Source organism: Silurus meridionalis, chromosome 8 (assembly GCF_014805685.1).
Source record: "Silurus meridionalis isolate SWU-2019-XX chromosome 8, ASM1480568v1, whole genome shotgun sequence".
NCBI lineage: Eukaryota > Metazoa > Chordata > Actinopteri > Siluriformes > Siluridae > Silurus > Silurus meridionalis.
Window position 1 is genome coordinate 4,042,501 of NC_060891.1, and position 17,641 is coordinate 4,060,141.

Below are 17,641 nucleotides of genomic sequence, written 5' to 3' on the forward strand. Positions count from 1 at the left end.
CTGGAGCGTTTTCTGTGTTCACCTGTCCAGGGGTCTCATTTATACACGTAAAGGTTGTGCATGCTATTTGTACGCACAACGTGAAAACACGGAAGGTGAGAAGAGGAATTGGTGACACAAATAGCACACACAACCTTTGCGTTTTATAATTGAGACCCCAGAGCGGTCCAGAGTTTAGCGGGTGGTGCGTCAGTAATAACGTCCCGTGGGGAAACGCAGTGCTCTGTGTACAGTTAAATGGATTAAACGAAGCATCGATAATTTGATGCTTTTTTGTATTCGAATTACTCAAGTTAGTCAAGGATTTGTTTTAACCCAAGTCCAAATTAAATATTTAATAATGAATCATTGTAATGTAACAAAAGTCGAATAATTCAACAAACCAACAATATGACTGCAACAGTCTGATATAGCAACACTGAAATTCCCCTCCCATCTCCTACATAATGAACTGCCTGAAACACATCACCTCATTAGTAAGACTAATGTCCAAATCAGATGGATGGCCTGAGGAGAGCACATTAGCCAGTTTTATGATTTTTGCCGCTAGGCTCTGATCCTGACATAAATAATGTCAAAGAGATCTGCTAAGCGCTTATACGCATCGAGACGCCGGTTTCTCCGAGCCAGTTTATCAACGCTGTGCCGGAGATTTCAATCTGTCGAGTAGAATGTTCGGATCTGCGCGTTCTTCTGTAAATGATTGAGGTGAAAGTAAGTGCGAAAGGGGTTTGGTTAAGAGCCGTTTCCTCCGAAGTCGTCTCGTCTCGTCTCGTCATTTCACGCCTCGCAGTCCGATCGGGAGCCGATTGGAGAAGCCCAAGACACTGTTCTGATGTTCGTTTCAATTTTATCAAGAGTACATTGTGGACTGAAAATCGCTCATGAAATAGAATAGAATTCCAAAGGGCTGCAATTTCTAGTCATTTAAACAGAGCAGGTTCTTCAGTCATGCTATCTCGTTTCCCATCGTCTGACTCAGCTATGTTACGCTTCGCCTCATATTCTCAAAGTAATTTTTTTGTAGGGGTTTAGTTATGAAAATTGCTTAAAAGACCCCACCCCCAGTCCCCCGACCCCTAAAAAAAAGATGGAACGTTCAGGGTTTATTCAGTGTCGTCTGACATAAAGCAACTCCAAACTCCAGTGAAATATCGTCTCTGAAGAGTGGAGGTTATTATAACTGGGACTAAATCTAATCCAAATCATTCTTATAGTCAGGTTTCCACAAATGTTTGTTCATATTGTTTATAGAAAGCATGACTAAAATATAAAAAAAATAACTTAACACAAAGATAAGATGAGTTCACAAGCTCTGGTTTGGTTGAGGAGCATATCTCTTCAGACATATTCAGCTCAAGTTCAACTCTAGGACATTCCTGTATTGCTTTGTTCTGTGTTGCTCTGTTGGAATCCACAAACCTGAGGTCTTGTTGCTCGTGGCCCCAGAGTCCCCCGAGTGTTTTATTTTGGACACGCGAGTTGTCGCATGACTTCCATCTGACTGCTCTACCATAAAGACATGATTAGTGAAGTGCTGCAGAGGTGGTTGTCCTTCTGACAGGCTCTTGCATCTCCACACAGAACCTTTAGAGTTCTGTCAGAGTAACATTCATGTCCTTGATGGTGTCCTTGAGTAAAGTCTTTATAGTTGGGAGGAAGAGTGGTTCTGTCAGGTGGTGTCGAGCATCAGTTTCAGGTGTCTCAGATTTATTTTGTAGGTCATTAAGAGTAAATCCTGCTCCGGTATGCTTTGGTAGATCGCGCCATTCACGTTCCCGAACAGACATTTGTTGCATTTTGCCACCCAGCTGCTTTTTATTTGTTCTATTATTGTCAAGAGAAAATGCAGGCTCAATCTTTTATGCTTTTAGCTGCTCTAATGTAAGTGATAAGAAAAACTAGCAGGGGAGGTGGTACTGTAGCTCAGTGGTTAACGAGTTGGACTTTGTATCAGAAGGTCACGAGTTCAAATCCCTGCCACTGTTTGGCCCTTGAGCAAGTCCCTTAAACCCTTAAACGTTTAGTGGTATAAATAAGATCATTGTAAGTCTCTCCGGATAAAAGCGTTTGCCGTGTGGTATAAAAGTAAACGATGTTTTGCAGACATTCCACATTAAATACAATTCTAAACGGTCAAAAGTGTGATGTGGGTTTCTTGACTAGCTGATGGCCATCACCTTGTCATCAATTACTTATTTCTCTCATTGATATTCATAAATTATAACTCCACAGCAGTATTTAGCTGTCCTACCCTAAAACTATCCCTGAAATAATACTAAAAAAAACAAAACAATATTAAAGAAATTTGTGTTTGCTGATTTGATTGATTACTGATTCCATACCAACACATTCAGTCTCATTTCCTGTCAGTGTTAAATTGATACGGGCCACCAGGCTCCGCTCGGATGGTTCATTCAATATGACTCACTCATATAGTCGTCATTCAAACACAAACATTCAAATTCTAATTACCAAACCACGCCGCAGCGTTTTCCCCCAGGTGTGACATTTAGCCCGGTGGATTGTTCAATAATTCATCTTTTTCATGTGGAGGGATGGAGCGGAGGGATGGGAGAGGGAGGGGAGAGGAGGAGAAGGACGAGAGGAGAGGAGAGAGGTGAGGTGAGGAGGGAACGATCTATCAGGCGCGCATCCGCCTGCAAATCTCTTGGAATAAAGTAATCATTAATTCATGTGTCAGTGTGCCGCATATTGAACTCTAAAAGCAAGCGACCTTGGGCACCAACGCCTTCTCTAAATGCCAGAGCTGGGTGACATTTGGAAGGTTTTAGTAACTGCGCTGAGTCAAAATTCCTGATAGAAATATATCCGCAATATTAGTCAGCCTCCAGAAATATATGTCTGTGAGCACAGAGTTTCCAGAAGATTAGAAGTGACTTGCTCAGCTTGGCTCCTTTTTTGAAGGGTTTTCCTTCCTACTCTTTCATTAATAAATTAAAAGAGGGCTGTAACGATTTCTCGAGTAATTCGATTACAAAAATTCGTTTAGTCCATATAACTAAACACGGAGCACCGTGTTTCCCACGGAACATTATTACTGACGCACCGCCTGCTAAACTCTGGAGCGCTCTGTACAGGTAACACAGAAGATGCTGCAACATGTTTTTAAAATCATTCAAAATAGATTTTTATATTTGTATTTATATACAGTTCAAAATAGCGATGGCGGCGTAAAGCAGGAAGTGGAGCACGTTTTTTTACAGCCGGCGATAAACACACGGATTTAGTGCGTGGAAAATTTCAAGCAGCTTTCCGGAGACAAGAAATCCACATCGCGATACTGTGCAAGATTTAACAAATAAACACATGAGTGAGTATAATTATGAGTTTTATCAAACTAATAGTTTTCCATAACCTTCTTTATGCAGCCACTGCAGAGGGACTTTTTGAACGCACTGTATTTGTATTTTGATTTGATATGGCTATTAAATGCAATAAAAATGTAAATTTATCTAAAAAGAAAAACAAATGACTTGTTAATTTTAAGAGACCTGCCTGATTTTCTCTCCCCTATTTAGTATTGCTCTTTTATGAAGAAAAAGTACTTTACTTTTTTTTTTTTACTTTAATTATTACTTTATTCTTTAGTTCTTCTTAATTGATGGAATAATCGTTAGAATATTTGATTACTAAAATAATCGATTGCTGCAGCCCGAAACCATAGTGACAAAAAATCACCAAAAGCACCATAAGACACACAGAGCAACTGTAATAACAACACAACTGTGACTGTTGGGTTTATAACAAAGAACTGCAGTTCCCATCAGCCACTGCAAAGTCGGCATGTCACATGATCTCTGCACCTGAATCAAGTCGTTATTAGCGCATGTATCTAAGTATCACCTTTCACAAAACTCATGGTCCCAAAACCCCAAACCCTAATCCCTAACTTTGACCCCAACTTCTAACCTTAACCCCTAAACCAAACCCCTCACATACTAAACCTACAGTAATCCTGACACCTGACCTTGAAACTAATTCTAACTACTAACATTGAGGACTAAACTTAATCCTAACCCAATCATTTAGCCATGAACCTAATCATCAACCCTAAGACTTAACCTAACCCCTAGTCAAGAACCTAATCCTAACTCCTAACACTAATCCTAACCATAACTCCTAACCATAGACTACACAACAGAGACATTACAACACCTCAGAAATAACATATAAAGATAGCTAAAGCAGTGTTAGAGGATGGAGGGACTCAGCAGAGCAGTGTTAGAGGATGGAGGTGCTCAGCAGAGCAGTGTTAGAGGATGGAGGGGCTCAGCAGAGCAGTGGAAGAGGATAGAGGGGCTCAGCAGAGCAGTGTTAGAGGATGGAGGTGCTCAGCAGAGCAGTTTTAGAGGATAGAGGGGTTCAGCAGAGCAGTGTTAGAGGATGGAGGGACTCAGCAGAGCAGTGTTAGAGGATGGAGGGGCTCAGCAGAGCAGTGTTAGAGGATGGAGGGGCTCAGCAGAGCAGTGTTAGAGGATAGAGGGGCTCAGAAGAGCAGTGGTAAAGGATGGAGGGGCTCAGCAGAGCAGTGTTAGAGGATGGAGGGGCTCAGCAGAGCAGTGGTAGAGGATAGAGGGGCTCAGCAGAGCAGTGGTAGAGGATAGAGGGGCTCAGCAGAGCAGTGGTAAAGGATAGAGGGGCTCAGCAGAGCAGTGGTAGAGGATAGAGGGGCTCAGCAGAGCAGTGGTAAAGGAGAGAGGGGCTCAGCAGAGCAGTGGTAGAGGATAGAGGGGCTTAGCAGAGAGTGGTAGAGGATAGAGGGGCTCAGCAGAGCAGTGTTAGTAGCAGTGTTAGCTGTGTTTAGTGTGATAAACGATGGAGGGGCTTAGCAGAGAAGTGGTAGAGGATCGAGAGAGCTGGGTGTTCAGAATTGTGAGGTAGAGGAATGCTGCTGGCTTTGTAGGTGATCATCAGTGTTTTTAATCTGATGCAGCAGCTACAGGAAGCCAATAGAGGGAGCATTGCACACTGATGTTTTGCAAGCATCGCTCGTGTTAAAGACTCGGCTCATTCTTACTGTCACCACGTGAATCTGCATGAATCACACGAGTGATCAATTATTTAGAAGTTTGAAAAAGGCTTTTTTCACTTGCAACCCAAAATTTCTTTGTGATCATTATTGTGGGCCTGTACTTTTGGCTGGGTATCTTTCCTGCACAATATCAGCAAGAGAGTGTGATTACAGCACCCAGAAAATACAGCAAATTTTGTTCTCTTGGACCACCACGGACGATTGCAGTATAACAGTTGAACTCGCAATATCAGATCTTGATATTGTGAGATCTTGACCTTGCTCCTATGCTGAGAACTTCCACTCTGTACCTCCTGCACCTGCAGCTTTTTTTTCTCAGTGTGTTTATTTGTGGAGAATTCTTTTGGGTTTTTAGTTCTGATCGACTTCTAGGCAGCAAGAAATTGCATCATCTACAGATTCGTTGACAGATTTTTACTCACCCCCCTACCAGTATCATCTCTTCTCTGGATCTAAGCACTACGACGATCAACCCATCAGTTCAGAAGGAACTGTCAGCCAAATTATTATAAAAATGAAAAAAGATCAGTATTTGTCATGAAGAGGTTCTATTAATGTTTCAAGCAAGCCGGTTCCTCGCACAGTGTACAATAATTGAAAGGCCAGAAAACCAAAACAGAGTTCATCCCAGCCGACCCAATCGCCAGCACAAGGAGCAATAAACATTCTAATAGGGTCTAGTGGGGGATCTGGTTGTCTCTCAGGCCCCAACTGCATAGCAATGAACGAAGACTTTTCATCTCCCATAAGCTGCCGCCCACTGAGAAGAATTACGTTGAAGGTAACTTCAGAGACATATTCACCATCAAGCTGGTTTTTGAAGAACGGCAGCACTGGCTTCAGGGAGTCTGCCACCACTTTCCAAACCCCACAGCTCACTGAATTGAGTAAATTAAGGCAAACAACTCAACCCACAACTAGCACACTGACACTATTTTTTATCCTTTTCAATTGCAAATTAACCTTTAAACTCAGATCCCTGAGCACCAGTGGTGGACAGTAGGGCCGTAAATGGATTTCAAGGAGCTTTTTTTCACGTGTCTGCACTTTACTGAAGTTTTTCCAATCTGGGAGACTTTTACTTTAACGTCACTGCATTTCACTACAAGTCAAATATCGCACTTTTTCCTGAACTACATTTGTTCTTTTTAGGATAAACACTTAACTGGTCAAACTGGTCAAACACGCAGCAAACCACCAATCATAGTCGAGCTCTGTTTTGGAGCTGTTCTGATTGCCGCTTGGTGTATCTACTTATCATCAACATACTGTTCAGCATCAGTTCACCAGCAAGCAGAACATTTTGAGAGGAATAAGTGATGAAAGAAACTTGACTTTTTGTTTCTTTTTTTTCTGTCTTTCCATCCTTTGTTTTTTCTTCTTTCCTACCTTCAGTCCTTCTTTCTTTTCTTCTGGCTTTCTTTCTATCCTTCCATCATTCCTTTCATTCTGCTTTTTTCCTTTTATCCTACATTCTTTCCTTCTTTCTTTCATGAATTTCTTCCATCCTTCTTTCCTGCTTTCCTTCCAACCTTTTTTATTTCCTCCCATCTTTCCTTCTTTCCTTCTTTTTGTCCTTCTATCTTTTCTTATTTTTCAACAGCAAGCAGAACATTATGAGAGGAATAAACGATGGAAGAAACTCCTGACTCGAACTCACCTCAACACCTGTGGCCTCATTTCCTGGTTTGTTTAAGGAGCACGTTTACATTTACTGGAGTCATATTTTGCCTACTGTATCTCTACTTTAATTTAACTACATCGTTTGTTTTCTCCATCCACTGCTGAACACCAAGGGAGATGCCTTTTCTAGACTTCATAGACAATATTCCATACCTGCACTGTCACACCAGTGGTTTGAAAATGATTGAGGAGATACCACAAGGAAATGGTCCAGACCTCGTATAGCACAAGGTTGAGTAGAATAGTATAATATAGTACAGTATAGCAAAACTGATATTGCGTTCGCCTGAAATTTGTAATGGATGGAATGGAATGGAATTTGTAATGGAAATGTTCTTGTGTTTAACTCACTCTTAATGGGAATAATGAGCTGAGGGATGACTGGAAGGATTTTGGTACCACCATGTTCCAGCAAGTCTTGTACACCCTGCCTGGCGAAGAACTCGTATGGGTGAGTTGTCTCGCACAGACCGTCAAAGAACAGTGGAAGATAATGGTGATAGTCCAGCTTTTCGATCTCCACCTGTTCCATACAAAGAAACACACACACACACACACACACACTTCAGTTAATATGTTTGTAAGGTCTCCCCTTTGACTTGACTTGCAGCTAAACATGGTCTTTAATGCCAATAAACAATAACTAAAATAAATAAGAAAATAAAAGCTGTATAGGAGTGTAGAAAATAATTGCATTTACCCTTATAAACACACACACACACACACACACACACACACACACACACACACACACACTCAGTGAGAACCAGTGTCTGTGTGTAGGTTTTTGTGTGTGCAGGTCAGACAGAGGTAAATGAAAGCACATCTGTGTGCGTGTGTGTGTATAATATGCATGCACGGGTTTATGTCTGCCTTATGCTAGAACAGACCTCCTGCAAGATGTTTCGTTCTCCTTTGCCACCTGAACTCATTTTCCCTCCCTTAATACTCATAAACTTTACTTAACCCTCGTACCTCACCTGGCCCCGCCCACCTTTCTTCATGCAATGGCTATTACGATAAAGAAATCTACGGAGCATCTCCGAGACAAGATCACCGACAACCAGGAGATGGAGGAAAAAAATACTAGCAGGAATGGATGGGAATTTGTAACAATAATTGAGTAAAATGTAAATCACAGTAAATCACAGGATATAAATAATAGAATAAAACATATCACAAAAAAAAGATATTTTGTAAAGTATAGATTAATATTGTTGATATATAATTTTAAGATAAAGCTTAATATTGTATAGTGTAGTGTAGCATCTTATATTGTAGTACAAAAGAGAATAGTGTAATGTAAAGTATAGAATAATATAATATAGAAATAGTATAGAATAGTTTAATAGAGTACAGTGGTGTAGTACAGAATAACAGCATGATGTAGTACAGAATAGAATAGTTTAGTATAGTATAATAGAAGTAATATAGAATAGAAAAGTGTGGTATAATAAAGCATAGAATAATATAGAATAGTTTAGTATAGAATAGTATAGAGTGCAATAGCACATAATAGCATAGTAGAATTGTGCAGTATAGAATAATTTAGTATAGTACACAAAAAACAGAATAGTATATATCACTGTAATATACTAGAAAATAGTATAGAATAGTAGGAACAGTATTGTGTAGTATGTGTCCTTAAAATTCTATTACAACCATTTTTAGATTATTTACCATCATCAAAAGATCCCGAATAACAATCTTTATTACAATTAATTAATATTCAGTAAAATCACTCGACTTCAGGGTGTTGAATCGAACATCAAAAAGGATGACGTGGCAAAACAGCAGGAAAACTCAGGAGAGCATAGGTCACTATATATATACGGTATATATATATATATATATATATATATATATATATATGCAAGCAGTTCATTTACAACATGTTATAATGATGACATAATGTCTAGAAATAAGTTCTTAATTCACGATTTTTGTACTTTTCTTTCAGGGCTTCGTGATTTAGAGTTAACACACACACACAGGAAAAAAAGCAACACAAGGAGAAAAACATTTTCTCTGGAAATCTTTAAATACTACATACAAATGTTTATCATTTAGAGTTAGAAAGAATATTATTACTGCTGAGGTACAAGCAATAGACTCCACTCCTCAGACACACACACACACACACACACACAGCAAGACGGAGGAAGAGAGCAAGAGCAAGAGAGAGAGAGAGAGAGAGAGAGAGAGAGAGAGAGAGAGAGAGAGAGAGAGAGACCACTGATTGCTTTGAGGATGTTTCCAGACTAACCCTGACCTTTTTCCTTCGGTCAAGGAAATATTGGTGAGTCAGGCAGTTAGGAGACAAGAATACAAGAACAAAAGCAAACAAAGCAACGGGAGTACGCTCATCCTCTCGCACCCAAAGACATGCATGCTCACACACACACACACACACACACACACACACAGCTGTTACATCAGCTCTGCCAGAACTCTGCTTAATAATACATAATTCAGATTTAATTGGCTCGCTTTGGAACATTAAGGTTAAATAAATAAGGTGATGCAAGAGCAAAGCTTTGAAGCAAGAAGCAGGCACACACACCACACACACACACACCTGCACTAAGTGCGGCACAGGTAAATGAAGCGTGCCAAATGGAAACAGAAGACAGAAGTATTTGAGGAGAAGAGAGCTCATGATCAAAAAGGGAAATAGAGAAAGAGAAAAAAATAGAGAGGGGCAGAGAGACGGGGCAGAGGGAGGCGGAAGGTAAGAAAGTGTAATGTGTGAACTCCGGCTCAGAGTTTGAACGTCTGTGCTGTAGGGTATTAAACAATGTAGGGTATTAAGCACTGACAGACGAAAGGGCAGACAGATAACACATAGCACAGATACAGACTGACAGAGTGAGAGAGTGAGGCAGACAGACACACAGAGTACTGGAGGAGAAAATGAGAGAGAGAGAGAGAGAGAGAGAGAGAGAGAGAGAGAGAGAGAGAGAGAGAGAGAGTGAGATAAGGAGACCGCAGACAGAATGAAAGACAGACATAAAGAGTGTGTGAGAGAGTAGAGGAATGTCACAGACACAGCGATAGAAAGAAAAACAGGGTTAGAGGAAGACAAAGTAAGAGAGACAGACAGGAGGACAGAGTGTGTGTGTGTGTGTGTGTGTGTGAGAGAGAGAGAGAGAGAGAGAGAGAGAGAGAGAGAGAGAAACCGTGTGCGGTTGTATGTTGTTTGCATGTTGGCTTGAATTTCCGTGAGGGTTACGGGAGCCGCTGAAGCTGTGTCTCATTTACTGGCACTTAACAAATGTAAGAGCAGCTATGAAAAGAGACAGACAGCCTATTAGAAAGAAAAGGAAAAAAACGTTAAAAATGTCAAGTGGGACTTCAGGAAGGACACGCTGCTCTTTTGAGATTAATTAATGACGAGTTCAGAGACTTTCACTGACAGTGAGAAGAAGAGACAGGGAGAGAGAGAGGGAGACAGAGGGGTGGAGATAGAAAGACTAAAGCAGGACCAAGAGAGACAAAAACAGAGAGAAGAGAGAGAAAATGAAGAGAAATGAGAACGAGAGGGAGACTGAAGGAGCGGAAAAAGGCAGTGAGAGAGAGAGAGAGAGAGAGAGAGGGAAAAGAAAAAGGGAGAAAAGAAGAAGGAGAAGAAGGAGTGAGGGAGAGTAAGAGGTGGATTTAAAGTTAGAGCAAGAATAAGACTAAAGTAGGAAAGAGGGAGAAAGTGGAAGCGGTGAGAAAGGAAGAACAAGGTAAAAGAGAGAGAGAGAGAGAGAGAGAGAGAGAGAGAGAGAGAGATTGACAGACAGACAGACAGACAGACAGACAGACAGACAGACAGAGAAAACGTGGAGTTGGCTACAAACACCAGAGGTCATAGACAACGTTTAGTTGCCAAGAGCGATAAACTGGTTGCTACGACAACAGCCCCGATTATACTGGTATTCAATCAGGCACTTTATAGATGCGAGGGGTGGGGGTGCCGGTGGTGGTGGGCAGGGGGCTTTATAGATAAATGAAAATGGAAATGTTTTGGTCTGATTGATCATAGTAGAATATAACTGGGTGGTATTATGGGAGAAGGAGGGAGAGAGAGAAAGAAAGAGAGGAAGAGAGAGAGAATGAGAGGCTGGTATTCCCTAATGCATTCAAATAAATATAAATGGATACCCATGGACAATTAAGAGGAGATGGTAGCAGATACTATGTTGCTGGCGCACACACACACACACACACACACATGTTTGTTTGTGTAACAGCTAAAGTATAGCAAGTTGTTCCATCACCTCACCCTACATCAGAACCAGGCTGAATGAAATCTCACAAATTTCCATAAGCACAATCTAGTGGAACATCTTCCCAGAAGAGTGGAGCTTATTATAACAGCACATGAGAACTATATGTGGAATGTGAAGTTCCAAATGAAACACATACCAGTCTTATTCTCATACCCTAACCCTAACCCCTTAACCCTAACCCTATCCCTATCCTCAAACCCAACCCTAACCAACCCTAACCCTAACCCTAACCCTAAACCTTAACCCTTAACCCTATCCCTATCCCTAAACCTAACCCTAACCCCAACCCTAACCAAAAACCTAAACCCTAACCCCTTAACCCTAACCCTAACCCCAACCCTAACCAAAACCCTAACCCTAAACCTTAACCCCTTAACCCTAAACCCTAACCCCAATCCCCAAACCCAACCCTAACCCTAAACCGTTTTGATAGACCAGGAGCATTTTTGCAGGGAAGAGTAAAATAAAAAGGTCAAATTGAGATTAAATACTAAAAGCTAAAACCCATCTTTCTATTCGATTCTCATTTTGTTACATCAAATGTCCCATTTAAACAGTTGTGTCCACTTTTTGATGTCTGAGTAGTTAAAAAAAAAAAGACTGACATTCTTCAGATCAACCAGTCAACATCGAGGCGTCTGGACGTTGATGATTTTCGCAGCGTGCGCTGTCATGTTTAATTCCTTATTCGTTAACTGGATTCGCAATCGCGCTTTGATGAGCGGCGTTCACCTTTCTCTTCTGACGCTGTGTGTTCTCGCGGCTATGTTTCCGTGCTGCGTTCGCGGCCTCTACAGAATAAACGTCTACCTGATTGACATGTAGATGTCGGGTTTCTGCTCGGCTTCGAGCTTCGCCTGACAGCCGCAACTTTTTGATTTTTTTTTTTTTCAATTTCCTTGATCATTGTAACTTTGATCGTTTGTTTTGCGTAGATTGTCGCTTCCTGTCGAAGTCGGGTTTCTAAAAAGCTTTGTGTGCGAGCTTGGGTTCGCCGGCTGTGTATACGCGTGTGTATGTTTTGAGTTCCAGCGTCTCAGCAGTGTAGGTCAGAACTTAAACCAGGACAGAGACAAAGTCATGATTTATGTAAAAAGCAGCACTGAGTATCAAAGGTATGATTGTGTTCGGTGCCTCGGTGCCACCCGAAGCACAGGAACGCTGTACAGTAGCAATTTCGAGTTTATTATGAGCGTAACCTGCAGCAAGAGACATCCTAATCAGATGACACATATGCTCTGAGATATTTGAGCTGGCAGGAGGACGAATTCAATTTATCAGTAGGTTGTTGAAGGTCAGAGGAAACAAAAGAAAAAAAAAAAAAGGTGCTTCGGTTGGGATTAGATTTTTTTTTCATGGTGCACTATATTGGCAAAAGTCTGTGGACAACTGAGAATAAAATTGGTTTGCTCTTTTTTCAACATCCCGTTCTGTGTTTGCTGTTAGAACAACCTCCACTCTTCTGTGGGGATGTTCCACTAGATTTCAGAGTGTGCTTGTTGAGATTTGTGCTCATTCAATCACAAGGGTGTTAGTAAAGTCAGGTGCTGGTGTGGACCCCTGGGGTGCAGTCAGCATTCCAGTTAATGCCAAAGGTGTTCAGTAGATTTGATGTCAAAGCTCTATAGCAGGAGATGTTCCACTCCAACCCATGTAAACCATATCGTCCATATGGAGCTGGCTTTGTGCACAGTTTGGGGCTAAAAGTTCAAGTGAAGGGAAAATTTTATCCTATACAGTTGTGTACCTTCAATATTGCGGTAACAATTTGGGGAACAACCACATGTGGCTGGAAAAGTCGGGTGTCCCAATACTTTTGTCCATGCAGTGTATCTTTAAACAGTAAAAAAAAAATTTTTTATTGCAATATTCACCAAAGCATCGAGCCTCAGAGAGAGAGAGAGAGAGAGAGAGAGAGAGAGAGAGAGAGAGAGAGAGAGTTCATGACACTAAAGAGATCTTCGGTTCTACCGCAAAAATCTTCCTAATAAAGACGGAAACAGTTAGAGAGGTTGCGGAGGACCAATTTGGGAATATGTGTGGAGATCTATCTATCCACCCCCACACTTACACACACACAAACACACACACAGATATTGCCACCGTAGCACAAAGCCGCCATGCTGCAATAAACCCGTATCAATTCAATTCAGTTCAATTTAAAGTTCGCTCTATTGCCATGACTGCATTTCTTTACATTAGTACTGAAGCAATTACAAGGTAGTAACTAATAAAGAGCAGGAAAACAATGAACACAGGGTGGAGAAAAAAAGATACACAATATCATTGGAAGTGGACTTTTATTGTATTATCCCTATTATGGCATTGTGTTCACTCCGGAATGCACAAAAGACTGTGGCCTTGCCTACAGCTAACAAAAAATGGGAAGTACACACCCACACACACACACACACACACACACACACACACACATATTACTGCACCATAACACTAATGGACCAGGACCATGCGCATAAAATCATCCTGAATTCCATAGCGGGGTCAAAACATAGACAAACTGCATCAACTTGAGATAATCCATATTCATGAGCCAAGCACAAGAAGCACTATAACAAGGAATCCCAAAACAAAGAACTAATGATACCCAGGAAAACATGATGACTTGACAAATGGCAAGACTTCGTGCAGAGACGAAGACACAGGAGGGTATAAATATAGAAGCTAATGAAAGGTTTACCACAGGACACTTGGACGCAATCAGAATGCAATAATAATGACTTCGCCTGAATGTACAGCGCCAGAGTTAGAAAACGAAAATCGCCAAGGACATCACACACCTCCTTGACCTGCTGCTCCATCGGCCGGTGCTTCTGAGCACCAAGCACCAGAACGACATGGCACAAGAAAGCGTTTTTGCCCGAAGACAATCGAATTCATGAACTCACACTGTTAACCGAGTCATGTACACACATTCAAGTGCAATTATTAAAACATTCTATATACAGTATATACCTTTCCTATTTATTACAATATATACGAGGTGGCAGAATTTCACGTTTGCTCTTTGTTTTAACTTTGCAGTCCATGATGAAATCGCTGACGTGGTAATGCACGTGGTCAGAATCTTGCGGCTTGCAGATGCACAATTAGCAATTTAACACTTTCTAATTTTGATTCAGGCTACACAGGGGTTTAAAGAGATGCATACTCATAATTTGCACCGCTCCTCAGAGGCTGTAAGCCAGTGGTACTGCTCGTATTCACTGGTCTGGAAGTGGTGAATAAACCCTTTCCTGGGCTGAGACACGCTAGCTATCTTCAGGGTTGGCCGACCTCCTCACGATGTCTAGCTTTTCTTCCAAATGGATTTTTAAGTATGTCTAAATCAATTTCTCTTCCTCTGTAGGCATAAAAAAGTATAACTCAGATGTATTAATGTGTGCAGAGCTACACACGTGTTTTTCCAGTCAAACTTAGCTGTAACAGTTTCCCTCTGACCAACCAATCAGAGGACAGAAAAATGCTGACGCTATTCTGGGCCTACTAGCTTCCCTGAGAGGCAAATCTGAAATCTGATTGGTTAAAGAAACAGACCCGTTGCTAATATTCTCTATGGCCAAAGAGCCAGCACTACTGACTTTGAAGGCCCTGGGTAGATTAGATTGACATGGCAGCACATAGAGGCTGAAATCTGATTGGACAAGAAATCTAACATCCACATACACGTATTGGAAACAGTGCAGCCAAGAGAAACGCTATGAAATAAAGAGAATAAACTGTTGGGAATAAATTAATACAATTTCATAGAACAAATATTAGAATTTAGGTTGTAAATGTAGGTCAGTGCTTCTGATAGTGTTTAGGCCGAGCAGAGAAGGCTTTGCTGTCCCTGACCACCCACCACTGTAGTAAACATTGTTAAATGGTTTGCTTAATGGCAGGAGGAAATCCTGGTCCGGTTGGGTTATACTGTACCGTTCCAGAAGATCAGCAAGAAATGCCACATTAGCATTTACTAAAAGGAGCCAGAACCTGGGGGTTAATCAGCACGATGGAGGTAACAAAACACACTGTCTTTATTACATATGAGCTGTATTGTTTATTTTTCATGTGCAGACATCATGAGTGTCATACTCAATCGCTCATGCTGCATCTGCCACTATTCACACACCAATGATTAATGATTTGTTTAACCAGTGTATTGCTGATTCGCGGCCCAGTTCGATATTCAATAACGGTGAGCTACAGATGCAAGCTGAATGCAGCTACATGCGTGCTTTTTGATATCCCTCCAAGTTAATTATGGGAAAATAGCAAGAATCCTCAATTATCGTCACGTGAAAATCAAAACGGAGTCGCAGTGCAATTTTCTTCCTGACCTAATCAAGGAAACATAATCAAAACCACGTTATCTCAGGTCTAACACCGACAAAGGATGAGCTGTATTACCATTAGGGTTGCAAAGGAGTGGAACATTTCCAGGAACTTTTACATGGGAACCTCATCTTGGGAATTTGGGAAATATTCCAAGTGGGAAACTTACCAGGAATTTTGGGGATTTTACAGGAATAATTAGAAATTTGGAGACATTTGTATAAACTGTATAATATACAAACAAAGATATAAACATTATTACAGACCTTAACAATAACATTTTTAACTTTGATTTAATTGTTGCACAAAAACTTACACAAACCACAAGGAAGTTTTAAACATTTGAAAATGTATGTAATAAATGTGAATATTCGCCAAGATGGATTTTTTTTTTTTTTTTTTTTTTTACATTAGTTCATGTGCAGGGTTCAAGAAATGATGTGTGATATGGAGGAATGCACAGTGCATGTAGGGGACGTGGCCTCAGTAGGCCTGCAGTACATGTGCTGTGTGCATGTGATTGTTTCCATCTACATTTAAGTTCCCTGATATTTCCCATATATTCCCATGAATTCCCATGCAAAGTTTCCGGTCCTGAAAATTCCTAAAATTTTACAAGACTGTAAAATTTGCTCAAATGTTAAGGCGAACATTTGACCATTCTGTTGGAAGAGTCAGAAGTGTTGTCCTCCTGCGTTAAATGAAGGTGTGTGTGGTGTGGTTGTGGTCGACTAGTTCAATGAGGGAACCAGTTGGCTGATTAACAGCTCCCAGGTGCCAGGATAGACTGCAGTCCTGTTACATATGCTCATCCGATCTCCTCATTTTTTATTTAAACCGCATGTCATGGCCTCTATGTAGGGAACTTTATGAGAGTTTAAATTTTAAACATGCTAAAATTGACTGGGAATAAATATTCCACATTGCCAGCATCACAAACAGGGGCAGAAATGGATGAAGCTCAGAGGCCCACTAGTAGGATATCAACTAACACTGATGGAAGCATTGGGTGGCTTTTTTAGGCAAGTGGTCCTTACTGTTTATCAGGACTCTTCATGTGGCAATCAACTGTTGAATTTGACAAGCAGAGGCAAAACTATCAAGACTATATAAAACTTTCTTTTGACTTCTCCCGTTAGGGGTCGCCACAGCGGATCCTCCGCATGTTTGATTTGGCACGTTTTTACGCTGGATGCCCTTCCTAACGCAACCCTCCCCATTTATCCGGGCTTGGGACCGGCACTGAGAGTGGCTGGGGTTGGTTCCCTGACCGGGGATCAAACCCGGGCAGCAGCGGTGAGAGCGCCGCATCCTAACCACTAGACCACCAGGGAACCATATCTTTCTGGATAAAATGGTGTCTACAAAATGCAATAAATGCTAAAAATGTCCAGTGGACTTCTAATTAAAAGGTCATGAGTTTAAAGCCCAGCACCACCAAGCTGCCACTGCTGAACCCTTGAGCAAAGCCCTTAAACCCTCAACTACTCTGTTGTATAAATGAGATAATTGAAAGTCGCTCTGGATAATGGAATCACAAAACTTTAATGTTAATGAATGCGTCAACACATTATTGGCTTTACACCACCTTCCTATTATCGAGCAAACTGGCTAAAGATGACCAGGCAATTTCACTGTGAAAACACAGAGTTATTATTCGGAAACGAGCCTTGCTATGGAAACACCTTCTATGATGATAGATTGAGAGTCTGCGCAAAATCACACCCTTGCCAGTGAGCTGTAATCAGGAATATTTATTTGCTCCTACATTCACTAATCCAACTCTTTCACATTCTAATCCTCACCAGACCTTGGGGTTGTTAACACAGAAAATACTTTGGGCCATATTTAGAGGTAAGTAATGTGCAAATCACGATGAGTTAACGAGGAAATCGGTAATTCACATTGCTAATCAGACCCGAGATTTAACCACAGGCTAGGAAACTACAGAGTTCTTCATTTACTTTCTCTTATTCGACTGCAGCTTTAAAGCAAAGCTGCGGTTGAGACAGGATACGGCGGGGTCTTGCTCAAGGACTTAAGTGGTCTAGTCTAAAGGGAGGGTTAAATAGAATTCTAAACAAACTGCAATACCAATGTTGTGGCCGTTCTCGAACAAAACAGCAAATATTACAGCTCACAAATGAATAAAACAGTCTCAGAGTACACTTAAACTCTGAGCAGACAGAATTCAGAAAAGAACATTCAGGCTCTTTAAAGACCGGAGGTGCGTAGGAGCAGTGTTTTGTGGACAGACGGGAAGCAGAGAAAGAGGACGAGGAAGGCCACA

At 41.1% G+C, this 17,641-nt stretch overlaps 1 protein-coding gene across 2 annotated transcripts in view; it reads right to left on the minus strand.

Annotated features, from left to right (window-relative positions):
- pacrg (PARK2 co-regulated) overlaps positions 1–17,641 on the minus strand; it is a 93,372-nt gene that overhangs the window by 39,338 nt on the left and 36,393 nt on the right. For both annotated transcript variants that reach the window (XM_046855356.1, XM_046855355.1), the window contains one exon: positions 7,091–7,262. In XM_046855356.1, coding sequence (XP_046711312.1) covers positions 7,091–7,262 — 172 coding nt within the window. The remainder of the gene's footprint in view (positions 1–7,090; positions 7,263–17,641) is intronic.